Below are 27,910 nucleotides of genomic sequence, written 5' to 3' on the forward strand. Positions count from 1 at the left end.
AGATGTTTAAATTCATAGATTTCTTTTTTTGATATATTGTCACAGACAAATGCAACGCACAAGCCAAATTTAGTACATAATAAATGACCGTCATATTTTACGAGTATAAAAAAATAAGCTAAAAGAGTGATCAAAATACGTAGATTCTGAAAACATCAGTGAAACTGCGCAATGTATATCATTTTGTACATATGATCTTTTATATACTTTTAGGCGAAGTTTACGTTTTATATTTTAATAAAAACTTTTTTATTTACACTGGCTTTTCAACTTATTTTCATATCCTTTTGATTTCTTAAATAATTCGTTTTATCTGTAATAACTTTTTTTTGCATAATTTTTTTTTCGAATAACATTTATTGAATAGAAAAAAAATTTGTTGCTTTAATGAATATTTCATTTAATTGTTGGAATTATAATTGTAATATGTAAAGTAGATAAACATGACCCTCGAACAAAACAGGCACATCAAGAAACTATCCATACAATATAATACAATTTCATGCCAGTCGGTTATCAAAACATCCAAACATGACTAATAAGCATAACAATTAATTTAAGTTAGGAATAATTCATATATTATTTTGAGCATTCTATTAGACATGACTACTTCCCTAATTTTTTTTAATTTGCGGAAGAGCAATGGTAGCTCTTCTGGCAAGCATATTGAAACGCTTGTGTTGTTCTTCAATCATTACGGTACGCTGCATTCTCTCGGTGGCAATTTGCTCGATTTTCGCGTATAAATCGCTATAAACTGTAATAAACTTGCGAAAGTCTTTCCGGTCGAGACGATAAACTTCACAAACTTCAACAGCAACTATGCTGGCTACTCGACGCTGATCCTGCACCAGTAGCGCCACTTCACCAAAGTGTGCACCGTCTTCCAAATGACATACCTATATACATTTAAAAAAAAATCATTGTATGGATCTTATATTGAAATATTCAATTACAAAATATCGAAGAAAATTCGAAGAAAATTCAACATCGATAAGTGAAATCGAATACAAAAAGTGGAATATCTACGAGTTTTGAATTTACTTCTTTTCCAGTAGGTGTGAGAACCACAACTGTTCCACTAGATAGGAAAAACATACAATCTCCTTGAGTTCCCGCTCTTATAATCATGTCTCTTTCTAAATACAACTCTGGCTTCAAATTAGTAACGATTTGGGTTAAAACGTTTTTCGGCAGCTCTTGGAAAATTTCGACGTTCTCGACGAGACGCCGACAAGCGTGTAAAGTAACTTCTTCTTTCAACGCATCTTGGTTTCAATTTTCATGCCTCGTTACAATGAGTGTAGCAAACGAAAGCGTAATATAATAATTTCGTACGAACCTGATAAATTGATCAAAATTTTTTTCTCGCGAAAATAACTATTTCGGAAGCGATAGTGGTAATAAGCCCAAAGTCTTTGCTTCATGTACGCAGGAAGCTGCTTTTGCCGAGCGTAAGCTGATAGCTGATTGACAATTTGCTCGTACTTGGACTCGGAAGATTTCCTGTCGGCTACAATCTGCATCAACATTACTACCAAAAGAAACGCATCACAGTAATGTTGAATTGAATCACAACTCAACACAATTCATCTTACTTGTGATATAACTTTCGAACAATCTTCCAAGAATCATTAAGATTGTGCAAATTGTAATGTGGCCCTCGCTTCGCGGTTCTATTCCGCCATAGCCACTTGCTGTGAAATTTTCAAGCACGATAAAAAGAGCTTGCCGGTATCTTTGAGCAATTCCTTTAATTTCGTCTGTAGCCAACCAACTATCTTCGCTTTGCTAAGTGGGGTGTAGTTGAAAATATCAGTACACAATATTTCGTTAGAGTGTAGCTTTTTTATCGTTCACAAATTTAGGAACATCACCCACATCAACGCTTTCGTGCTGAGCGTACATCATGATTAAAGGAGTAACGTTGCAAAAACATGCAAACCAGTGAACTATGTACACGTATAACAACAACGTTAAGAGCATTTGACAAGAAACATTCTCGTTACCTACATGCTGCAGAAGCAATAGAAATTTATTACGTTCAATAAAGTGACTACCAGTAAAAAATTTGCCAATTACCAAAAATATTTGTCGAAGATAAGATTTAAATGTAAAATAGCGAGTTAGTTTCAGCAGTGGTAAAAGATTGATGAGTGTAGCTATAAGAGAATTTTCAGGTCCTGGAACTTTTCGCCACGATAATGTTAGGCGATCGTAAGGTAGAGACGAAAGTACATCTATTACCATGAAGGTCTTCAAATATCTCCTAAGAAGGTGGTGCTCATTATTGTGGAAATGTTTGTAAATATTTGTATGAAATAATTACTTTAATATTGCTCCTTGATCTAAACTAATACGGTCTTTGCTCTTATTATAAAAACCAGTGACACAGTTGAGTATAATATCAATCCAGCATAAGAAGTATATAAATAAATTCAAATTATCCAAATCGATTGTTTTGTAATCCAATACAACGAAGCAGATTTGAAAAGGTATTGTTAAGAATGCAATGAAATATACAATTGTCATTATCAATTCCCAGTAGAGTCTGTAAATTGAATAAAATTAATATCTAGGCAATGTTTCTAAAACTTGCGCATACCTGATTTTGCTAAATGGGTGAATGGTCCACCAATGTTTTACTGATGCATGCCGTGTCTTTTCCTTATTTACAGCAGCTAGACTGACGAGGTATTGCCGGCATTTCGGATGGGTTTGGTTTATAGTAATCCAGGGTCGAATTAAGTCATACAAACAACAAAAACACTTCGGCTGTGACTCAAACACTTCAAAGGCAGAAGTCTTAGTCAACTCGCAACGGTGAGTAATTGGCATATTTTTCAACAGTTAAATTACTCCATAATATCATAAAAGTCTTTGTAAAAGTTGTATTGGTAAACTATACGTAAATTAACAAGAGCTATATTCACGCTAATTGACAAATCATAAAAAAAAAGAAAAAATGTAGACGTACTATAAATGATGCACATACGTCACCATTATTATAAAATATACGTTATGACATGAAACTGATAAGAGCAAATGCATTTTTTGATAAAAATAGTAGATTGTATTTTACTTTTACATTTTAATTTAGTCATCAAATGGTCAAAAATAAAAATCATAGGAATAGGATGATGGGCGTGTGTGTAATGATCAAGGCACTTCAATGACGTCAATCATAACCTATAACTATGTCTATCTGATTAGCTGTTGTTGTGAACGCGTGGTATGAATGTGTACTTGTCTGTCTTATTATTATCGTATATCATTTATAATACGTATTATGTACTTATAAGTGGATTTAATTCTATCATTAACAATACTCAGCTTCGACCAATACAAATACTACATGTATATTCATGAAAATGCTATGAGAAATCCACGGCCGACATTCAATGTTTCAAATGTAAGCAGGAATCTGTAATTAAAACATTAGCCATTATTATAATATTTAATTGAAGTATTTTAGTTTGAGTTAATTTTTTAGAAGTCGCTGCTTATGTTCACATCAATGTTATAGTTTAAGTGTTTCAATATCAATAGTATCAGATGATGGTGTAATAAGATATCAGGTTACTTTGTACAATTTAAGATGAAATTTTCTTTAAATTAATAATAATGAGCTAATAGAAAAATTACAAAAATTAGTAAGATATATTAAGAATAAAAAACTTATGCTCTACTCGTTGATTTTCAGTATCTTAAATCTTGAATATCAAATCAATTTTCAACAATGTCAACGGATGGTGGTGAGGCAGGTACAAGTACAGGATTGCAACATCAGCGAGTTAGCAAGACAGGACCACAAATAATAACATTCATGCAAGGAATAAATAGTACAATGGAAGACAAAAATAGCGATTATTTGTGCCCTATTTGCTTCGAAACTATTGAAGAAGCACATGTAACAAGGTGTGGACACACATTTTGCTACAGATGTATAACTAGATCATTAGAAACAGTTGGGCGCTGTCCAAAATGCAATATTAATTTAACCCAGCAAGATATTTTTCCCAACTTTTTATTAAATGAACTAATTGCAAAGTACAAAACTCGTGCCAAAAATATAGCCACATTAGATCATAGCTTTGCATCAGATGGTAAAGGCAAAGGATTTCTTTCAACTGATACTTCCATTGACATTTCTGAAAACTTACGAAGTTTTCTGTCATCAGAAAATCCAAATCTCAGCTTATCTGATATTGATTCTCTCTTGGAATTACTTTCTCAGAGAAAACAATTACTTGAGGCAGAAACTTGTGCTGCACAAAATAAACTTCTGTATGAGTTTTTAAGACACCTTTTAACACAAAAAGAAGAACAAAACAATCAATTGCAAAAAGAAGTTGTTGTGATAAAAAGGGATATCCAAGAAGTAGAGAACATTTTAAAAGATTTACAAAAAAAGTGTCCAAAAGTTGAAGATCTTAACAAGTCATCTGATTGTGACTCAGATAATATGCAAGCTATAAGAAAAGAAATGATAAATTTAATCAATGTTATTGGTTCGAGTACAATGAAATCCAGTGAGGAGACAGATCCAGTAAGAATGTCTAATTCTCCTACTAATCAAAACAAGTACAACACAACTAATTTTGCTTTGCCAGTACGACGTCGAAGGATGCATGCACATTTTGAAGATTTTGTTGAGTGTTATTTTAATTCAAGAGCCAAAGAATTACATTTTGGTGGAACTACTTCTGAGTCAGACAGTTCTGGTTTAGACATTTTTCGTGAAGATCTTGTCAAATTTTCACGCTACAATTCGTTAAAACCACTAGCTACATTGAATTATTCTTCTGATATTTTTAATCCCTCTAATATAGTTTCTAGTATTGAATTTGACAAAGATAATGAATTTTTTGCGATTGCAGGTGTTACAAAAAGAATAAAAGTGTTTGACTATAACACTGTCATTCAAGGCATTGTTGATCTTCATTATCCATGTGTTGAAATGACTTCAAGTTCTAAAATATCATGTGTTTCTTGGAATTCTTATCATAAGGGTATTTTGGCTTCATCAGACTATGAAGGTACAGTAACCATTTGGGATGCAATTACAGGACAACGAACAAAAGTATTTCATGAACATGAAAAGAGATGTTGGTCTATTGATTTCAATAATGTTGACACAAGGCTAATAGCTTCTGGTTCTGATGATGCTAGAGTTAAATTATGGTCACTTAACGTGGACCACTCAGTAGCCTCACTTGAAGCTAAAGCTAATGTTTGTTGTGTTAAATTTAATCCTCGCAGCTCGTGTCATTTAGCATTTGGATCAGCTGATCATTGTGTACACTATTATGACTTAAGAAGCATGAAAGAAGCTCTTTGCATATTTAAGGGTCACAAAAAGGCTGTGTCATATGTAAAGTTTGTTAATGAACAAGAAATAGTATCAGCTAGTACTGATTCTCAGCTAAAAATGTGGAATATTAATAATCCTTACTGCTTACGTTCTTTTGTTGGTCATATTAATGAAAAGAATTTTGTAGGCTTAGCTACAGATGGTGATTATGTAGCTTGTGGCTCAGAAAATAATTCATTATATGTTTATTACAAAGGTCTGACAAAGCAATTATTTTCATACAAATTTGATGCTGCTAGAAGTATTTTAGATACACAAGAGAGGCGTGATGAGGAGTTGAATGAATTTGTTTCGGCTGTATGTTGGAGACAGAATTCAAATGTTGTTGTTGCTGCTAATTCGCAGGGTATAATTAAAATACTTGAACTTGCATGAGAGCAAAAAACTATAGAACTAACGAAAATACTTTATGCAATATAAGATATAGAAAAATTATTTTTATAACAATATTAATCGATACAACACTATTACGTTACACAGACTGATTGACTATGTAGTCGTATAAAATCTACTTTAGAATTTTTTGTCTTTGCATTAGATCTTTTAATATTCTCTAAATAATCATATAAACTTGTAAATTTCACAGTTTTTTATTTGATTTTTAGACAAAATAAGTACAAATTACTTTATTGCTTCTTTTCACTTTATGGAGATTAAATAAAAGATCTCTTTTTTAACAGGTGAAATTTATATATTTAAAATTTAGTAATTTCAAGCGCAAAAAGACTTAACAAATGATTTCATTTTTGAAAAAAATTATTTTTAGATAAAATGATACAATTGTAGCATAGGAAAAGTTAAATTTTATCTAAAACTATCAGATAGACTATTCTATATACTCTATTCAAATATGCAGCTTATACAACTTCGGCCTATTAAATATTATGCCACAAAAATGTCATTCTCTTTAGATACAGATAAAAAAATGAAAAGCTGAGACAGCTTTTCCTTTCAGTGATAAACTATAAATACCAAAGTTGTGATGTGCAGGTTCACTATGAAATGGGAAAAGTTCATAACTACATTGTACAAACATGTGAAAAATTATTCTTTTAAATTAATATTAATTAAGTCACTATCACATATATTAATAGTAAATATTACAAATTCACCATAAATCCGTTTAATTAAACTAGGTCAATATACAATTAAAAAGCTATACTATTGAATCAAAAATATTTCAAGTACAATCACATATGTAGGAAAACAAAGAAAAAGAACTTTCTCATTGCGATAATTGTTTTACTATGTGCACTTTTAATTTGTTACAATGATTTTCAAACATTTTTTCTGTAAAATAATGCGTTATCTGTGTTGTAGTGACAATTCTATGCTAAACCTAAATTTTGTATGTTATACTTTTAAAATAATAGGAAGTAAAAATTCCTGTATTACAATATTGTCCTATTAATATAAAAATAACTAATGTAATCATAATATCTTAGCTAGAAGTTAATGATTGTTGAATTTTACTGTCATGTAGATTGTGATTGTCAATCTCAACTTTAAACTGTTAAAATAATATAGAAATCAAATGTAGATGTTGATAAAAATTATATGCACATCTTATAAGATGCGAAAATTACAATAATTAAAACGTTATATTAACGTTTGTCTATAATTTTACAAGGTGAAATAGGCTTCAAATTTTTATTACTTTTTGTAATTCGAGTAAAAAAAAGCTTTCTTCAAATTACAAAATAATAAGAAGCAAACAATGTTTTAAACGTATTTTTATCATATTATTAACGATATATTACTTTCAAGTATTTTTATATTGAGAATCAAGTTTTAATATTGACTTTTAAAAACAACTAAATCGTATTTATAGTATTAAAAAAATGTTCATGTTAGAATGTATGCTGGGAGGACAGATCAATAAAAATCGAAACTAAAATTTGTAGTTATTATTTTCTGTACATGTATTTTAGGCAACTTATCGATTAACTCAGTTATCTCTTCAGTTTTTAAATTTCGATATATTAATTTTAAAATTTAAGAATTTAGGTGAAATTTATACGCATTAATAAAAAAAATATCAATAACAACGTAGTTTTAAACGTTTATGAACAATAAAAATAAAAGATATTTAAAATTTTCATTTGTATGAAAACAACTTCAGGTTTGGTCCTCTATTTACAACACAATATTATTGGAGTAGTAAAATTGACATTTATTTTTTCCTCTAAAAGATCACACAAGTGACAGACCATCATATTAAGAATGTTGATACTTTCTTTTCATAACCCTTATACTTCTCTTAAGAAAGGTAAAATTAATAAATAATGAGGCCTTAAAAAAATATATCATATACCTAAGAATTTTTAACATAAATATAAAAGGCGAGATACTGTATAAAATACGAATTAATGATGAAATTAAATGAATATCAATTAAATTTTTCACAGTAGAATTTAAATTAGTACATAAATTATAATTTTATACAGTTTGTCTAATTATTAAATATTTCATAATAACACTCATAACTTCAACTTAACAAGGCAGCAATATTTATGCATCTAATTGAATAGATAAGAATTAAATAAAAATATTACAAAATAGTAGTTAAATAAATTACTTATAAATCTTGATTTGATTCCTTTTTGTCTTTATATACCCCTATCTGTAATAAAATAAATGAAATTAAAAATAAGAATCACAAACTTAATAAATGAATGAAACAAAATTAAAAAGTATATATAATGTAGAGCTTTCAATATCTCATTAAGGGTTCATTTTTATTTCAATTTTTATTCATGGCATAGTAAATTTTTAATATAAAATTTTTAAATCAAACTGCATTGATTACAGGGATTATAACTCAAATATCTTATTATCTCTTATTGTTAAAGTTAAACTAAAGAGTCAATCAACTATATTACCTTCCGTTTGTTTAGATGAATTTAATTTAATACATAGTCTTTTTAATGACTGCATATTGATTATTAATCAATTTGATACTTAGTTGGTTAATGTGTTCAATTAGTCTTAAATTATAAACAAAGAGACATTTGACATCAAAACTATAGTTGACAGAAATTCATAAAAACATTTTTGTTGATTACATCCCCTAAAACCCATTCCTACACAGCTTCTGATATATTTCGCATTCAAATAAAAGAAAAATTTTTATACTTTATTTTGTTAATAGTCAAAAAATATTGATTGAGTTATGTTTCCTCCTAAGACATAAGTTACAAGATTTCATTAATTTTCATTTCATTAATCTTTATTTTAAAGCCTATAATAAACTGGTGTAATAATAATAAAAACTCAATATCAGTTGTTTTTATTAATTTCTTATTTACAATATTAGCAACGGTGTTACAATAAACAAGAAATATTTTTTATTATTTTAATATAATACATATACAGTAATAATTAATAAATAAAATTTTAAAGAACAAATTGTGTGCAATAATAAAATACTTTTAATACTTTTATATTTTTCAGTATGATTTATATTACAGTTTAGTTTATCTTTTTAATAAAATTTGTGTTATGCGTAATTTAATTCATTCATAAATATTAGTTATTTTACAGCTTTCTGGACATAAACAAATGAAGTATGACATTTTATAGAGAAAATAGTAATATTTAGAAAAAGTAAGCTTTAGATCGAGATTCATAAATTTTTTTAAATTAAGGAAAAACTTTTATTTATAATTGTAAGAAAAATTTGAAACCAACATTACTAAATTGCTTTTTTCATTAGTGCAAAAAGACATAAGATTAGTTTCACTTCTTTGGATTCAGACGCCACTTTCTATAAAAATAAATTTTATCCATTAACTATTTTATTGTAATAGTTACATTAAGAGATAAATTATATGTGTTAAAAGTTGATTAAGGAATCAAAGTATTTTCAATGTTGTTTTGCCCTTTTTTCAACCAGTGCAATAATTAGTATCAAGATTTGTTATAATTTAGGTATCACCAAGCATCTTGGATTAACTTATGATTTCCATGTTTCTCTTTCACTGGAACAGGAACATAAACTTTCTTTACTATGGTACGGGTGTGAATGTGATGGGGTACGTGAATACGGACACGTGTGCTGAAACGATGTGAAAAACATATTAAAACATATTTATCATATCAATTTTCACGTAACGTATGTTACGAATTAAAAATCGCTAATTTAACCTGATATTTCATTACTTACTATTCTTTCTCACCAGGAGTCGGAGCTCCATTTATTATTGATATAATGCAAACAATCACAACCTGTAATTTTTTTAGTTTTATCAATATTTTTCATTGACTCTGAGAGTGAATTTGTTCTTACATTAATTATACTAGCGATGTATAGCGCGCCTTGCGTACTCATCTTTTTTATCTTTTTCATCATTTTTTTATACATTCATTTTTATGCATGACTAGATCAGAAGTTTTATTAGCGAAATTGAAAATTCAATATGCATTGGATATGATATGATGTGAGATATAGCTGACGATATTATTTATTGGTAAATAAATAAACAGTTACGTCGACACTCACGATTTTTAAATGTTATCAATGAAGGTTTAAGTTTTTATCTTACCAAGTTTTGTGTTGACAAATTATCGTTCAAAAGTTTAAAAAACACGAAAAAATTGTATTATAAGTTCTAAAAACAGTAGTTTTCTATAATTATATCCTTCACGATGTAAACATACTTTAGTGTAGAACGTTCAAGGTTGTATAATTAGTTCTTTTCAAAAAAATTTTCTAATATTTTATGTAACTTAATAAAGCTAAAATTAATTTACAATATTTTATCGTAATAATCGTTTTATCGTAATAATAGATTCATAGCTTTTATTACCTACTTTGTTTATTTAAAATTAAATTTTTGCATAGATTAAAGTTCAATCAATATATATATATATATATATGCCTCTGTCAAGGTATTAGTAGGTCATTATTTTGAAGTTAGTTGATTAAATCAATAATTCATATTAAATTTATGCCAACTATACTGATACACTTTTCGAACACGTAATCATCTACGAAAATTTGCAGTAATCTTTCATAAGCTTATACAACGTATATACTATCACAACGGATCACGTGACTATCTTTCAGCTATTCAGATCACGAATAAACTGGTTTTACTTTGTCAGATTCTCTTCTTTATAAGAAGAAGACACAGATATGCACTAAAGATAAAATATAGTTGTGTATGTAAAGATATATCATTGCAGATCCAGTAATGTGATTTTAAAAGCTGAGGTAAATCCAAATATTACAATATTCAAAAACATTATTAGACTTTTTCATCAATATTGTAAAACTTTGACTTTTTTCGTGAAAGACAGAAACTTGACAAACAGCAAAATGTGACTATAAAAAGAAGATAAATAATAATACATTTTATTGTTTATTGCTTATGCTTTTTTATAAAAGACATGGTTTTTTAAGACATCGCAGCAGTGTTATCTCTTTGCACAAGTACAGAATAAAATCTAATAGTTTTCACAAGTATACTAGAAATGACTGATGGTGGTATATTTCGAATTTATAAGTTGAACTTGAAATATTAAAAAAATAATAAATCTTTTATAAAATACTCACTAAGGCAATACTCAAGCGCATGGTGAATGGTATGTCGAGCAGTAAGCCACTGAAGTAAACCAAGTTTTGAAGTTGCTACTGTCAATGCAGTAGCCGCCGTAGCGAACAAGATACTAAAAACACAGCAGCTTCGGCGCGGGTTTATAAACGTAAATATAATCAGCGAGCGGTCTAGCGTATCGCTAATTCTAGAGTGCTTATGGCATTTTCTCCGGAGAACCCCCCGTTAATGCTTCACTCTTGCTGTCCTTCTCGCTCTTTCTTCGCTACAATTAGAATCCGCATATCCGCGTACACGCCGATGCTTCTGTGGGCATCTAGCGGTTTCGAGAGACTGCACGCGATATCGATAATTTCTATTAAAGTGTCATAAAGTCTGAGGTACCGCAATCGTAAAGTTCTAAGAAAACCATCATTTCGACAAACTGTCTTGCTAACTCACTGAAGATGTAGTCACTAAATCACGCAACAGAGCGTAAACTTTCATTCAGAAACGTATATCCACGTATTTCCTACATGCTAAAATACCAAATGTCCGGAAATATCTGTTTGTGTTGTTTGTTAATTATATGTTTTGATCAGGTTTTATTGTGCAGGATTCGCATATCTGCAAAATACTATTTCATCTTATTATTCATGATTTTATACTAACATATTTTTTTAAGCTAGCGTTTTTATTTGATCTAGAGATGTTTTATTTGAAATAACAACAAAAATTAAGCGTGAGTTGCGCTTCATTACAATATTCAGTAGTATGTCTCCAGCTAACTGGCTATTGACTTAGTTAACTGTTATAGTGGTTGTATACAATGCCATTCAAAATTATAAATTAATTAAGATTCAAAATTAGAAGATTATGTCAATACCAACGCTTTTTTTAATTAAATGGAAACAGTTTTTCTGCTTTTTGGAAGATTTAAGTAAAAAAACTTAATGGTTGTTTTAATCAGTAAGTAAAAAATGTTGTTTTTGTTTTTTTTTTACAATTTTAATCACATTTTTGTAGATGATGGAAGCAAGATATTTTAAGCTTTAAAAAGTTATTGCGGAAGTCGAATTGAGAAGTTTATCGATCCTGATTCTTAATTCATTCCGCATGAAAAAGAGAGATCAGTTATAGGCTACTGTTCATAAATGATAAACTATGCAACAAAAGTAAATTAATGTGTGCATAAGTAAACCATTCATAAAAGTAGAAAAATAAAGTCGTCGTACATAATCACGCGGCAATCGGCAATAAACCGTCTGAAGGTAATAAAGTGTTCAAATCGTAAAGGTCGTACGCACCTTTTGGTATTATATGGCAATCAGCAGTATGAAGTGAAATCTACAGTTTTATTTGCTGTGCACGAATCATCCCTTTCACTTTCGACGCCATCATACTTTCCATTTCGCGAGGGGCTCATTACAAAGCAAGTTCGCGTACTTGCTTTTTTCTATTTCTCTCACTCTAAAAAACTCGTCTTCTTCATCCATCACTTCTAAGGTCATTTATCCTAGCAATTTTCTTTTCACGCGCGCGAAATGACTATATATGTACTTGAAAGAGCCACTTCAAAAGCATTTCCTCGTTGCATCCAACGAGGGATACATTACACTGAGATTTCTCTTCTCGAATTCCCTGCGAGATTTTCGGACTTTCTCGTTACGGCATTGAAATTATTGCTCTGAGCGCTAGTATGTGTAATAAAGTCTTTTTTTTTTGCCTTAATGGAGAGCACGAAAGACTTACATAAGACACACATCTTGTCGGGCAATTATCAAGAGCAACGGGTAGGAAACAAGAGTTTGCGAGGAAATAAGGATCGACATCGCTGAGTACAAAAAGATAAAGACGTGATTACAAAAACACGTAAAAAATTACTTTATTGACGCAAAACGCCTGATAACATGACATATTTACACAATAACAATGTAATCGCTATAATACAAGATTGCACATTCGGCAAAATATAAAAAAAAAACATGTACAAAGACGTAGAATAAAACGGACGGTAACAAAGATAATGAGCATTGGATGAGTGAACATTTGGCATCTATAAATAACAGGAATCATCTTCAGCGTGCGTAACTATGATGGGCGAAAGTTCAATTATAGAACTCTCTCACTGTCTCTCTTTCTTTTTCTTTCGTGTAAGTCGAGCGCTCGCCGTAAACATACGTAGCTTGGTTAGAGGAAATTATTTCTTATAGTGATAGCCGTCGAATCCACCTGCTGAGCTGCTGCCACTGCCGCTGCCACTGCCGAATGACGATGAGGAACTGTAGCCACTCGAATGTGAGTCATGACCTCCGCCTATTGAACCGCCGAAACTTGGTGTACCATAGCTGCTCGAGATAGCACTGTGAGCACCTCCGCTTCCGGAACTTGGGACTCCGTAGCTGCTTGAAGGAGCACTGTGGCCACCGCCAAAGCTTGGAGCACCGTAACTACTTGACGGAGAACTGTGACCACCGCTGCTGCCGAAACTTGGGACTCCGTAGCTGCTTGAAGGAGCACTGTGGCCACCGCCAAAGCTTGGCGCACCATAGCTATTCGAAGGGGGGCCGTAACTACTGGATATACTGCCGCCGTGGCTTCCACCGAAGCTACTTCCGTGGCTACTACCACCAAAACTGCCACCGTGACTATTACCACCAAAACTGCCACCGTGGCTTCCACCAAAACTTGGGGTGCCGTAACTGCTGGACAATCCTCCTGAGAAGCTACTACTCGAGGCAGAGCTGGAGCTGTAACTGCCAAGGCCCCCACCATGACCACCCGTCCATCCACCATGCCCGCTGAAAAAATCATGTCGTCAATTTATGCTGATTTCATTTTGATAGATTTGATTGTCTCATTGTCTTTTTTTGTTTGAAAACAATAGTTGATTCTATATTCGACTTGATTTCATTAGATTTATATGTTCGCGTAAATCTTCAGATCAACTGAACTGATTTGATTAGAATCTCCTTTATTCAAAAGGACATTTTTTTAAATTGATTTTATCTCATTTGAAAATTTGTTCGATTTATTGTGCAACAAATATAACAAAAACTATTAAGATAACGCCCATCTAAGTAAAATTCAAGTATATAGATCTCAGTTTATGTTGAATAATCAGTACTTTTCAACATTCATGCCAGTATTGGCTTAATTATTAGTTAGTTAAAAAAATCTAAATTCTTCAACGTACCCGCTACCAAACGAAGACGAGCTACTAGATCCGCTACTAAAACTTGGAGTGCCATAGCTACTCGAAGGAGCACTGTGGCCGCCGCCAAAGCTTGGAGCGCCATAGCTACTCGAAGGAGCACTGTGGCCGCCGCCAAAACTTGGAGCACCGTAGCTACTTGAAGGAGCACTATGGCCACCGCCAAAGCTTGGGGCACCGTAGCTACTTGAAGGAGCACTATGGCCACCGCCAAAGCTTGGGGCACCGTAGCTACTTGAAGGAGCACTATGGCCACCGCCAAAGCTTGGGGCACCGTAGCTACTTGAAGATGGACCATAACTACTAGATATTCCACCTCCGTGGCTTCCACCAAAACTACTTCCGTGGCTGCTTCCTCCGAAATTACTTCCGTGGCTGCTTCCGCCAAAACTGCCTCCGTGGCTTCCACCAAAACTTGGGGTACCGTAACTACTGGATATTCCTCCTCCATGACTTCCGCCAAAACTACTTCCGCTGGAGCCATGGTGGTCGTCATAACTACCACTAAAACTCGAGGAGCTAGCGAAACCAACGGCGCTACTTCCACCGCTGCTGTATACTCCAATGTCGTCATGACCTTCTGAAATGGTCATTAGATTAGTTTTGAATGTAAAATTATGTTTTTATAATATTTTTAATTCAGAATTTTTTACTGTTTTTTAGGTAATTATTAATTAATTTTAAAAAAGGATTTTACAATCCATTTTCTTTTTTTCAAATATCTCAAAACTTAAAAGAATGTTATTAAATCCTTTTTGACATAACAAGTATGTTAAACTCTATTTTGGTTAATTTCTTTTACATGGGTTTCTCATTAATATATAATTTCCGCAACTACATAGATAATTCAATAATTTTACATTTGTGATGCTTTCTATGAAAGTAATTGTGCAAGTTAATTAATAATCAACTTCTTTAGCAATATTTTTAATCGTCATTCAACAATTGGCTAATATATATGTCAATGTGAAATACTTAATGGCTAGTCATAAGTGTTATTAAAGAATTTTCTCCCATCCGATCAGATAATGTTGATAGATCTGATTGTCTGAATTTAAATTGTCTCTGAGTGCAATAGAGACAGTACATTCATACTATTCTGACTAATGTGACCGTGCGTTATAAATCTCTGAAGTTATCGTAAAACTCTTTTTTATACTAACCGTCATAACCTCCGCCGAAATCCTGTCCGCCTCCATGACTACCTGTGAAACTGTCTCCGCTAGAATAGCCTCCACCGCTAGAGTATCCGCCACCTCCACCGTGGTGGTCATCATGGTGATGTTCTTCAGGAAGGTGAATTTTTATGTGTACACTGTGTATTAACAATAATTGTTATGTTTTGATCATATTACCAAATATTAAGCGTACTACAATAGAAGTTGTGAAAGTTCTTTTTATATTTAGTTTTATTTTTAATAGAAGCTATGAAAGTTCTTTTCCAGATAGTCGAAATGATACTGGTCGGAATCACCTTAAAACTCTTCTAGAATTGTCAAATAAATTAAATCATTATTGCATTTAACTTCCTAATACAAAAGATTCGAGAAAGTTAATCCATGCTATTTTCTACTTTTACTGGTGCTCGTCACATTCTCACACCAAGTCTATTTCAGTGCAGAATTTGCTCTGAGACAATGAGCTAGATTCAGCGAGACCTTTAAACTCGGACTGTAGTTGCACAGCTATACGATTTCTCTTGTTTTAAATTAATAAAGCCCAAACAATAATTCTAATTGCATTTATTTCATACACACAACCTTATCTTTAAAGATCAGACAATGACAAGAAACAACCCGTCAGACATGAACAATTAAGAATTAGTAGGTTTTGCTTTATCTACAAATCACTAAATTAATTTCATATAAATTAATTTTCATTAATATTTTAAATTCAACTTAAAGGTAGCTTTCTGTTTTTCTGTTATTTTTATTATATTATATAGAGAATAGAATTTACATCTTTTTTCTCATAAGAACCAAGAAAATTTTACTTATTTCAAAATTGTATTGGAAAAATTATCTAGAAGATTAATTGAACCTACAATTGATAAAATATACTAAGTTATTATACTATTATATAATGCTAAACCTTGCATACTCAGGAATAATGGTTACGGTCCCAGTCTTATATTAGTATGAGTAATAAATTTAACATCGTGTTTTTTTTCTTGCCTTGTTGAAAACACCCGTGAACATTCATCACACAACGGGTTTAATATTCTGATAGTTCGTTTCCGTTTCCCGCATACTTCTTAATAATAATGTACAAAAGATAAAAATATATGTACTCCTATTGATAATAATAATAATAATTATTATTACTATATTAATGATCCACTCGATCCTATTACACGGTGCGGAAATTTGGGCCGACTCTCTTGAAACCAAGAAATACTGGAAATGGTTACTGAATGTTCAGAGACAGGAGGTACTGCGGATTGCGTGCGCGTATCCAATGATCTCGTAAGAGACTGTCTTGGTTATCGCGCGTGTAATCCCCGTAGACCTTCTAGCCAAAGAGCGTAAAAGGATCTATAAGAAACGCATGGACATGGGACGATCAGACGCTGCAGAAATTGAAAGGGAAGAAACTGACGGAATAGGAAGAACGCTGGACAAAAGACTCCACTGGAAAATGATAGGCTCGACGACTTATAGACGCCCTAAGGCCTTGGCTGAAGAGGGCGTTTGGAGAGGCGAATTAATACCTCACTTAGTTTCTTTTCGGTCATGGATACTTCAGGAGCTATTTGATGAAAACGAACAAATTAATTGAAGAAGGTATAACAATGACGACTAAACATGTTCTTCGGGTGCCCACGCTGAACTATGGACAGACTATAGGTAGAAGCATGACCGGATGCATGCAGTATTGCGCCTGATTCTATTGAGACAATGATGCAAAGCAAGACTAACTAGGACACAGTGGCAGGCTTTGTCAAGGCTGTTTTCAGGGGTAAGAAAGAAGAAGGATGTTTGAATGATTGAGTAAACGTGTGAATGAATACAGAAGAGCGGATGGTAGGACGGATGATCAGACAACACGTACAACATGGATGTACCCTTCAACGGAGAAGTAATGCTAATGCGGTGCCACGTTGATGAAGAGGACAAAAGTGGAAGTTATAAATCCGAGATTCTGTAGTCGAAATTTCGATTTTGGAATTACGGCGTCGAGGGTTTAGTCGGCAAGTCTGAATCACGATGTTTCAGTGGCAGACCGCAATTTAAGCTGACGCTGAAAGAAGTCCAATACAACGTCCAATGAGGATTTGCCATTTGTTACCACCATAAAAAAATAATAATATTTTATTCTATTCACTTTCTCTTCCGACCAAAATTTATGACAACAATATTAATTTCAGTATCACAGGTGATTATAAAATTATTGATATATGTACTGATAATTTCAAAACATAATCTTTTACTCGTTTATTCTCAAACGATTTATTAACTGGATATTTCCATGCTAATTATTATCCATATCAACTATCCGTAAATTGAGTTTACAACTAAAATATAAGTATCACATTCCTAGATATATAATGTAAATTTTTCAGTATACAAACATTCAAAATTTCGCGCTCTTTTTTAGTCAACCAATTACAACGCTTGATGTCGGCGATTTATAATTTTTTTAAGATTTTTAATAAAATGTTTTTTCAACTCCAAGGGAACTTGACCATATTAATTATGCTCCAAACCATATTAATTATGATAACAATCCATTCAAGACGTAAATTACAAATAGTGATAATTAATTATGTTGTAAAACTTATAATTTTTAATTTTGTCACCTATAAAATGATTCTTGCGTACCTCAAATTCAAACACGGCTGTAAAATTTTAAGTATATATTCTATAGACGATACACAAAAATACTGCTTTTTCTGGTTTTTGTATTCTAATTCTGTATGAAAATATAAAAAACAGATTTTAAGTGAGAAATATAACAAACAAAATGATTTACGATAAATTGGAAAAAAGAGTTTCTAGTATACTTCTTCGAGAATATTTACAACAAATTTCTACACTGCATCTTCACAAGAGTTGCAGGAGAAAGAATATTATCTTCCGTTTTCACATATTATAATTTTATGGACGGCTCCAGCGAAAAAATATAGTAATAGAATCGTAAAATATTAAATGAAAATCATGTATGATTGAGTGCATCGGAAATACAATTTACTAAATAATATAGCTGCTCAATCAATCCTACGCGCACTATTAAAAATCCGTATTATCGTGCCTATTACTTTCTGAGTCTCCCGTAATTCAATCATAGAACTTGATTAGGGATACAAAACTTTCGTTTTTCTCTAGAAAAGTTCGACGGTGAAATGGTTATGAGTGGTGTTCTGAAAAGTACCGTCAATTTTATGGTTACTCATACTTAATTCTCTTTTTTCAAATAAGCTTCCAAATCATTAGTATGTTTCTAAGGAATTATGCATTACCGATGAAAGTTTGACGGAAAGCTTGAATAATAGTAATACTAGATTGTCGGATATCGTGTCCTTCATGTGGAAAAAATATTGTACCGAAAATGAAATAACATGCTAGCCGAATATTTATTCTACGTAGATCCAATAGTATAATCAATGAAATTTTTAATTTGAATTGCTAAAATGAAATTGATAATTAAAAAATTTATATACTCACTGTTCTTTGCCAAAAGTAGCAAACGCTGTCGTGAAGAGCGCGAAGCAGATTGCGAAAGTAATCTGTAAGAAAGAGAAAATATTAATAAGCTATAGTGATCGAAAATACCGTGATCACTTGATTTTTGTTTAATGGTAATATTTCATCGTTTTTCGGATACTGTTATTTTGAAGAAAATTCTATGGTTGGATTTCGAGCTTTTTATAAAAAGCGATCTTACACTTTCATTTTATTCCATTTCAAAACTGACTTGAAATTTTATTTATAAACGTTTAGAACAAACAAATCACTCGTAAGCTAGTATATCGCGGCGTACAATTGGAAAAAAATAATGAGAAAAATCACAATCGAGCCAAACAATCGAAGAAAAAAGCAAATTAGTGTCTCCTTACAGCGAGTCGAGCTGCCATGGCTTCTCGCTCGTTACTGCCGGTCTAACAAAAAATGAACTTGAAAGTCGTATCGTTGGGATGTTCTGAGTTCGAAGCTTTAGCGCACACTGTCATATAGATGCTTGGGACCAGTCGGCTTTATAAGCGACGGCAGCGGTAGAGTTGAACGAGAGCGAGAGTACTGTTGACGCGGTGTATACCGAGGTAAGCGCATAAGTGGAGGGGAGTTGAATCCCGACCATGACCCAGAGATTTCGCAGTTGAGTCGCGCGGGAGAAACAACCACCCACCACTATCTCGCCAGACAGACAGAGAGACAGACAGACGGACGGACGACGACGCACACTCACGACTTCTTACACTCTTTTGATATTCTCGTCTGACTTGATTTCGGCTTGATATCACGTGCTGACAGTTTAATCATGAAACGGCTCAATTGACAATTGTGCGGACATTTACGCGTCTGTTAATGCTTTAGCAAATGAAATTTTATGTGGAAACAATTTGTCGGAGTTTATAGACTGTTTTTATTGATAAATTTTGTAACATTCAATGCATTTATAAAACTTAATTTGATCTTTACTAAAAATAATCTTAACAGTTACGGACACTAAAATAACAAGCATTTGGTACAAATCTGTAATTTTAATATTTGCTATTTTTCTATTACTTAATCGTCAGGGTAGGATAAAAATAATTTTCCCACATATTCTATTTTTTGACTATGATCTGTTATTCATGATCTGTTTCAAACTTATAATGCTTATAATAATAACTATATTCTTCTTGATATGAAAGTTTTTTTTTATTCTTGACGAACTGACATAGTTTCAGCGAAATCCATAGTAATTTTTGTTGTAAAGAGTTACATTTGCAATCATTTTTACTAGCTGTGGGTAATGTGATGCTAATAATTCGCAAATACATAACTAACTTTTCCACACACATCTAAATTTACTAGTGTTGATGCACAAATGTCAGCAAACTGACTAAACTTATAATGAATTTTTTTAATAACGGCAAGAAATGAAATTATCGCTTATTGAAACGGATTATCCCGACATAAAGTCATAAAGTACGGAAGTAATCAAGCCTCGTGAACGTCATCGTTGGGCAGTACAACAAAGACGTATTTTCATATTAACGTGCAATTTATAACAATTAGCAAGCTAAATTTGACTATAATTAGAAGGCTTACGAATTTGATGTCTATCCAAGCGTAAACTCGGTTGCTGATAGTGTCAATCAGCCAGTTGAAAGTCGCCTAATACACCAATTTCTCCAGCAATCAAAATTAAACAAATCGGAAAAGCGCATATTAATTTCCTATAGCCTGGGTATTTGCGCGCATCCGGCCTTTCGTCTCACTCTATAGCCTTCACCTTTGATAGGAGACAGGCGCATAGTGAAATTGACGAGATATGGGCGGAGGGAATATCCTCGAGGTGACAGGCATTCGTGTTGGCTGTTGTTGCCATCACGGGTCTCTCCCGAGCCTCTTATAGACACTCTTATTTTTTTACCAGAAATAAAACGTCTTTTTAAATTGATCCTCTCATTTTTTTGCACGCGTTTGTAGTTTAACGTGACTAAAAGGGAAACGGATTGGATAATATCGCTAACGACTAGATGAAATCTTGACTCTGCCTACGAGAAAGTTTTTCGCACGTACGGCTGTAAGTATGCAATTTATATTTACATATCTAGATTATTCGTCCAAGCTGACGAAATTGTTAATTCGAAACTTAGGAAAAAAGTTCATTCGCTTTATTCTTTCTAATTTAGGTTGAAAAGTCAATCTCGTTACTGTAATATAAAAAATGATTGACGAGTCGTTTGTTAAAAAAATGGCATTCGTTATTTTTAAAAGCATAGTTCTGAAAGAATATTTTAAAATTACCGATAAGATTTTATCTAATTAATGATTGTAAAAATAATGACTTTCAGATCTTGTGGAATAAAAGTATTAATGCGGATGGATGTGAATTTTTCGGTGTGATACTTAGCATTACAAATAAATACTTGTTCCGGTATCATCGCATCCGCAGGCAGGGAAGTTTCCCATTCGCACTAGACGTTCTTGTTATACTCGTATGGTGCTTTAATGATACATTTAAAAAGCGCACATAATAAGCAACTGTTCATCATCCTCCACAGAAGGAACACATCCATGTGAAAATTATGCTTTACTCTAGGAAGAACAAAGTTAACGGATAAGCAAAGCATTTTTAGTGGCATTCATCTCAACATTGTTCGAACTAAGCTTAAAACACGTTCAAATATAACAATCAATTTCGCTAATAGTCGTATTTTATTTGTAAGCTCGGTCACCGGTTTTCTCAAATACCTAAGGTAACCATTATTTTCATTAAGAAAAAAATGTTAATAACAATGGCTCATCAATTCGAAAAGCTTGTAATTTCGAAATTAGGAAGAACAAAAACAATAACAGTTTAACCAGAAAAAACGGAAAAAGAAGGCTCGCCGTCCGCCAAGATAAGGAAAATGTAAGGAAAATGTTGTTGAGAAGAGCTGTAAGGCAAACGTTTGTTCCCAAGCGAGCAGGCGCGACAATCGAGCTTTGTTCTTGGGCGCGAGAAAGCGAAAGTATATATGTAATAACATGCGCAAAGAGAAAAAAAGCGTGCGAGCGTAATAAATCAGCGACTAATTTTCACTAGTCAATTAAGCTATTCGTCTCCCGCGTTTATGTATTTCGCTACAGTCATTCCTTCCATTTCGCGCTTATTGTTTAGTTGGAATTTCTATATATATGTATCAAGGCAATTATAAATCTTAAGTCGGTGCACTTTGCGAGATCGCGCACGTTTCCCAATAGTGTGTAGCTTTACTCGTCAAATGCCTTTTCATGATTGCAAATTAACGACTGCGTGCTTCTGACTTGCGTATTTTTTAACTTTCGGTTTCGATTTCTATTCTCACGTTTGGAGATACATATTTCTATTGTGGATTTAGTGTGTTTTCTGGAAGCATTTTGAACTTTAATTTTTTTAAATGTTAGAAAATGAAAAATAAATTGGACGGTGCGTTGTACAAGTCTTGATAAAGTAATATTTTTTTCGATTAATTTACTGAGCGGCATTCGACTTAAACAAACTTAAACTTAACTAAACGTATTTGTATATACTTGATCATATACTTATTTTCAATAGAAATTGAAAAAAGTTACATTAACAAAGAGCTGAAGCAGAACAAATAAATTATAAGATTTTTACATAACCGTTATTATTATGTTGTCTGTGTACGTAATAGTATTATACTGATTTCAATACAATAATCGAATCGTTGTGTTAATGAATCGATATTATCGTATGAATAGTCGCATCTAGAATACGTAAGAGAAAAGATAAAGTAGAAAGTAAGGTCACATATATAAAAAAAACTAAACAATTTTTGAGAATTCGTGCTTTTGCCCTTTCACTCTCATATGCTTCTTTCAGCTCTCGAATTCAGCAGTTAACATCAACGTCGATGTTATTATAAGCATATGTATATATATATATATTTCGTATTTATACATGTGGTTAAGACAGTCTGCAGTTTCATACATTCGATTACAGGCTATATTGGATGGAATATTTTTTAGCTCGCGCTTTCTTCTCTGTACTTCATCGGTGAAAACATCAAAAGTCGGACGAGTTTCTTTCGAATTAATGATTTTCATCGTGTATGTTGTCTATACAGTATCTCACTTTTTACAGCACAGCCAATGACAGACTTATGAAACTCGAGTAAATTTTTCCATTAAAGCGTATCTTCGACGATTCTACAGAGAAAAGCCAAAGATTTGAATTTTTATAAGTCGAAATTTTTAATAGTGACATTTGAAAGATCTCCGTTTAAAGATATAAAGCGTACGGACACTCGACCGCATAATCGTACCTGCTTCATATTGTAAAATTTGATTAAACGAAAATTCGTATAGAGAACTAATCGACTCCGTAACTAAGCGAACGAATTACAAATTCTAGTATACATGTTTGTACGTGACCGAAATTCGAACTTAGTTTCTATTTCCTGATTACGTCAACTGCTACGATTACTCACTGTGTAACTATGATTAAAAGTATCTAAGTACATAAAATGTATAATTAAAAAAATTAAAATAAAAAAAAAAACAATTTAATTAGGATTCTAAAGTTGCATTACAATTTTAAAGTGCCATGAACAAATATTATCAAAATGAAAAGGCATAGAACTTTTTCTCAATCGCACGTTATTTTGAAATCTTTTGCAGTAGCAAGTAATAATAATAATAATGATAATAATAATAATAATAATAATAATAATAATGATGATGATGATGATGATAATGCACGAAAAAACATTATGGGAAAAAAGGACTGATTTCGCGAGAAAGTAGGTATTTGCGCTCTCTGATTAAAGAATACCGTTTTTTAAGATCCACTTAAAACTGCCAAATTAAATACTTTTACTTTCTTTCGTGAAAGGAACACCATTCAAAGTAAAAGAAACGTACGAGCACAAGTATCGGCTGTTCACTTCTGCAGTTCATCAATAAAAGTTTGTTGAGTTACGAAATATTCAAGCTCAACACTGATCTGTACTTTTACTTTCCATATATAGCAGCAAGAACTCGGGTTCGAATTTCTTTTTCTTTGCTCTTGTTTACTCTATTATGATGCTATTATCTCGCGTTCACGTGAAAATGTAGGGCACGACAGGGAGTATAATTTGTTGTCATTACGCGATTATCTCTGGCACATCAATGAAAGCAGCTTTTTCAGTTCAACTAGCCAAGAAATAACATAGCGAGGGTACAATGTGGTTTATTTTGATGCGGCAATGTTTTTTTATTACACAATAAACCCAAATTCTTACATACCCGATTTAGAGAATAAACATATTTCTTCCGTTGAAAGTATACATTCATCCATCGATTGATAAAATCTAACCATAGTGAAAATTTGTTTTGCGGCAGCAAAAATAGAAAATCTTGACATCTCTCGCTCATCTATCTACAAATATTGTAAGTACACGCGAACGTTCTTTGTAGATGCTGTCCACGATAATACGTGAGTCCATTACAGATTTAACACAAGATATCTCGATCGATCAATGCCCACACTACATATATTGCAATATATAGCCGCTGAAATTGGGATTTCCATACAATTAGGCGAATTATAAAAGAGTAAAAAGAGAAATCCGCAATGCAAATTTGCTGGCTCGGCGTATCAGCGTGTATTTATGCGATGCACGCTTTAACAACGACACAAAAAGAGACAAAAGAACCGACTTTAATTAGTAATTTAGAAGCAAATGTCTTTTTATGCGTCGCTCAATTCTAGGAAATTACAGAAGTCGAAAAGTCAGAAGTGACGTAATGCTAAACAATTGAATTTGCAGTTATTGCGTGCGCTGACGGCAGCCAACTCGATCGCGCAATTTTCGGGAGAAACCTTAGGAACTCGCCGATCAGTCTCTACGAAGTTGTCTCGCGCGCTGCTTCTCCTTCAACATCAGCATTCCAGAGAGCCAACGATCGCCGTACATCAAAGCGCGCTGCTTACGCGCCAGCGTAAGCTAAGCGCGTGCGCGAGTCAGGCGAGTTGCTTGTGAAACTTGCCGATTTGACTCTGCCTCGAGGCTGCGAATTTCTCCGCGCTGGCGATGCGAGCAAACAGATTAACGCGGACACACGCGCATCACGATAGCAGCGCCGGCTGCCAAGACAAGCGAGCACAGCGGGCGCATCGTACTTCAAGGAGCTTTCTTTCCACTTGCGACATCCTTTCCCTTTCACGACCATCGCTGGCCATCGACCTCGCACGCGCACACCAGACTATATCGATCTTATCTGCGCGCATCGATCGCTATCGGATGCAGTTCGACTAATTGGCATAATATACACCTCCGCTTCCAGGGCCAGTAATTCTCTTGCGTCAAAGATTGCAAAATCGGAAATACTTTCGTTCGTTGAGATGTAAGACTGAGGACTCTATTAAATGACTTTTTAAGCGGTACTTTTTTTCCTTCGTCTTTTACGTCTCGTATATTCAGTGCTTCCCAAATCAATTTGATCACTTATGTAATGTGCTCAATTACACGCTGAAGCTTTCACTGAAGCTTTATGTTGCCGCTGGTAATCATATATTATTGTCTTCTCACGGTAGAAAAAGTGGTCAAAGTGCACAAGAGACTAACATTTTTTTTAACCTATCGCGTTTCGTGATTAACAAAAAATACGCTTATCTGAAATTGATCGCTCAAAAATTTTTATCGGTCTTGTGATCGTAGAAACCGATCTCGATAAAGTTGCAAAAATTAAGAAAGATATACGAAGGTTCTTTGCATGTCTTTTGTATAGGACGTGTTACCAAACACTTTCGCGTGTGGTAACAACGTTCAGAATGTGTACAAAAAAATTTTTAAAATGACTTACATTCACATCCATGACAATAATAATATTTTTAAGTCTGTTTAAAAAACAAAAAACTTGCCTATTTTATACGGGAACTGGTTTCCCGCGTGAATTTTGTTTCAAGAACAAGTTCAACTATCAAGTTTTCACCTTGAAATTACTCCTATAGCTCAGTAGCAATTGCAGCGTGTACGCCGAGCAGCTGCGACTATACATAGCTCTAATCATCGGAGTGACATCGTTATACTGCATAGCGTGTTAATTTCCGGACTATGACGAAGGCGTTTAACGCGAAAAATGCGATGAGGACGAGGTATTAGAAATCGCCTTTCGTTTGAAAAGCAACGCCGCGATGGCCATTGTGATCTGTACGCCGATGTACGTTAAAAGGCTTTCAACGTCGACATCCATTCGACGTATGTGAGTACGTTACGGCACTTCCTTGTTGATTACCGACTTAAGATCAATGTTAAACACTTGAAACGTCAGTTTGCTAAAGAAGAGAAAAAAATTGACAGTGTTATTAACGTGTGTATTTTTACTTTGATTATATTATATTGGATGGTTATATAAAGCTTGTTCATGTTACAACTATTTTCTTATAAGATATTGATTTTCTTCTTGTATTACAGAACCTTATAGGTGTTCTTGAAAAGTGAGAGTTAGTGTATTTCAAAGTTGATCGTCAAAATTCGGAAAAATCACGTAAAAAAGTGGAATCAACCAGAGTTCATTCCGGTCAACTTTCCCATTTTCTGTTTCTCGTGAAACTCATAATGTTTTCTTTAAAATATAATTTATGAGACTACTACATGCTTCTCATGGCGCATTGATACCTAGTGTATCCCTGCAGCGTTTAAAACCTGACGATTATGATTTCACAAAATTTTATTTAATTTGCACAAGTTATTATATTTTTACGTAAAAATAAATCCGAGAAAAGATTTTGTGAGAACTTTCTTAACGTCTGCGATTAAAATTATTGGAATCACATAAAAGTCACGCATGCAAATAAATAAGTGAAAGTGAACTCGATGGATTTTATAAATTCTATTTAGATATTGAAAAAATGCGTGTATTTTTATGATAATGGAAATCTTTGAATTATAAAAAATAAATTTGTTTTGCATCAACTAATTGGTCTTGATATTGTATTCTTCGAAAATGTTCATATATATATATATATATATATATACGTATATAAAAATTTTCTTCAACAGTACAAGAAGAAATATCAACAATAAACCGCACATGAATTCATATAATTAATCCTCAAAACAAAAACAAAAAAGGATAGCGCACACCAATATTTCTCCCATATACTGAATGCAAATTGGTCAGTGTGAAAGCACATCTATGGTTACGTCAGGTACACGAGGTTTATAGCTCTCATTTGATGGATGATGCCTTCGGGAAATGTCTTGATTGCGTGTGTATGTATACGAATTGCCGCTTAAGCACACTATTCTCAGAGTAATAGCATTTATTCGATACAAATGATTAGTAATTGCACACGGAACTCCTAGTGAGTACACATCCACAAATCGACGTGGGAGACTAAAACAGATTACCAAACGGACTTTCGATTCTACGCGAATTTTTCGCCGTACGATAAATCAACTCTCTCTTTCCAGAAACCATGCTATCCATACAAGTACCTTTTTTCGATTTTACCAGATAATTCTTTTTGTCAGCATTCATTGCCGTGAAAAATACATTACCGTCATTTGGGATTTTCGAAAAAAATAGTTTACAAGGGTTGCCTGACCGTCTCGTAATTATAAGAAAATAAAATCAACTTAAGCTTGGAAAGTGCCTGGATAAAGATTCTACGCGTCGCCCACGCTAAAATAATAAAATCAACATAGATCAACTACATATCGCAAAATTCAAGTAAATACTTTTTATCGTAGCTCGAAGTCTTTGTTTCCGGGCGGTCCTCCGTGTAATACTCCTCTGGGCGAAAGTATCCGCAGTACGGCGAGTGAAAGTAAAAGCGTACGCACGCAAGAGAACAACCGGGTGACCGTAACATTCGCAATTTTGCAATGCGTGCCCGCGGGAACTCGCCTTCCTTGCAAAAATGTACTACACACTAGGGGCTATTGATCTCTCTCGGTCTTTTTTTCTCCCAATGGCTAGCGACTAATTGCTTGCAATGGAATAACTCGACGATTGTTTACGTTATTGTCATACTTACCTGTTTTCTTTTCTTGTATAAGGGAGAACGGATGTGCGTTTGTCACCTGCTCGTCAATCACGCATTTCCACAATGTGGGTGCTCAACGGTCATTGTAGAAAACCACACTGCACCGCTACACCG

At 33.1% G+C, this 27,910-nt stretch overlaps 3 protein-coding genes across 9 annotated transcripts; 1 reads left to right on the forward strand and 2 right to left on the reverse strand.

The window, feature by feature from the left end:
• Positions 1-596: 596 nt before the first annotated feature.
• On the reverse strand, positions 597-2,838 carry LOC131665459 (potassium/sodium hyperpolarization-activated cyclic nucleotide-gated channel 1-like). 2 transcript variants are annotated; one of them, XM_058937340.1, is made up of 8 exons: positions 2,606-2,838; positions 2,330-2,551; positions 2,083-2,269; positions 1,882-2,016; positions 1,599-1,791; positions 1,343-1,534; positions 1,045-1,268; positions 597-899 (listed from the first exon to the last, which is right to left on the reverse strand). In XM_058937340.1, exons 1-8 carry the CDS (start codon positions 2,836-2,838, stop codon positions 615-617), a joined length of 1,671 nt encoding a protein of 556 aa, XP_058793323.1. In that variant the 3' UTR covers positions 597-614. The 2 variants fall into 2 exon arrangements, 1 of the variants encoding a protein (XP_058793323.1); XR_009302031.1 differs by lacking the exons at positions 1,045-1,268; positions 1,343-1,534; positions 1,599-1,791; ... (1 more) ...; positions 2,083-2,269; positions 2,330-2,551 and having other exon boundaries at positions 760-899; positions 2,606-2,715.
• LOC131663873 (E3 ubiquitin-protein ligase COP1-like) lies at positions 2,683-7,210 on the forward strand. Of its 4 annotated transcripts, XM_058934612.1 has the most exons (3): positions 2,763-2,823; positions 3,334-3,412; positions 3,704-7,210. In XM_058934612.1, the coding sequence occupies exon 3, from the start codon at positions 3,740-3,742 to the stop codon at positions 5,747-5,749; it is 2,010 nt and encodes a 669-aa protein (XP_058790595.1). In that variant the 5' UTR covers positions 2,763-2,823; positions 3,334-3,412; positions 3,704-3,739; the 3' UTR covers positions 5,750-7,210. The 4 variants fall into 4 exon arrangements, with proteins under 4 accessions (XP_058790604.1, XP_058790595.1, XP_058790586.1 ...); XM_058934621.1 differs by lacking the exon at positions 3,334-3,412 and having other exon boundaries at positions 2,683-2,823; XM_058934603.1 differs by lacking the exon at positions 2,763-2,823 and having other exon boundaries at positions 2,885-3,412.
• A 5,608-nt stretch (positions 7,211-12,818) lies between these two features.
• LOC131664530 (loricrin-like) lies at positions 12,819-27,872 on the reverse strand. 3 transcript variants are annotated; one of them, XM_058935732.1, is made up of 5 exons: positions 27,788-27,872; positions 18,790-18,851; positions 15,289-15,440; positions 14,108-14,705; positions 12,819-13,712 (listed from the first exon to the last, which is right to left on the reverse strand). In XM_058935732.1, exons 3-5 carry the CDS (start codon positions 15,400-15,402, stop codon positions 13,228-13,230), a joined length of 1,197 nt encoding a protein of 398 aa, XP_058791715.1. In that variant the 5' UTR covers positions 15,403-15,440; positions 18,790-18,851; positions 27,788-27,872; the 3' UTR covers positions 12,819-13,227. The 3 variants fall into 3 exon arrangements, with proteins under 3 accessions (XP_058791715.1, XP_058791707.1, XP_058791701.1); XM_058935724.1 differs by lacking the exon at positions 27,788-27,872 and adding an exon at positions 19,182-19,283 and having other exon boundaries at positions 14,108-14,702; XM_058935718.1 differs by lacking the exon at positions 27,788-27,872 and adding an exon at positions 19,182-19,283.
• Between the last annotated feature and the right edge of the window lie 38 nt (positions 27,873-27,910).

The sequence above is a fragment of the Phymastichus coffea genome, unplaced genomic scaffold, assembly GCF_024137745.1.
Source record: "Phymastichus coffea isolate CEN01 unplaced genomic scaffold, Cenicafe_Pcof_1.1 PCOF00003, whole genome shotgun sequence".
Lineage (NCBI taxonomy): Eukaryota > Metazoa > Arthropoda > Insecta > Hymenoptera > Eulophidae > Phymastichus > Phymastichus coffea.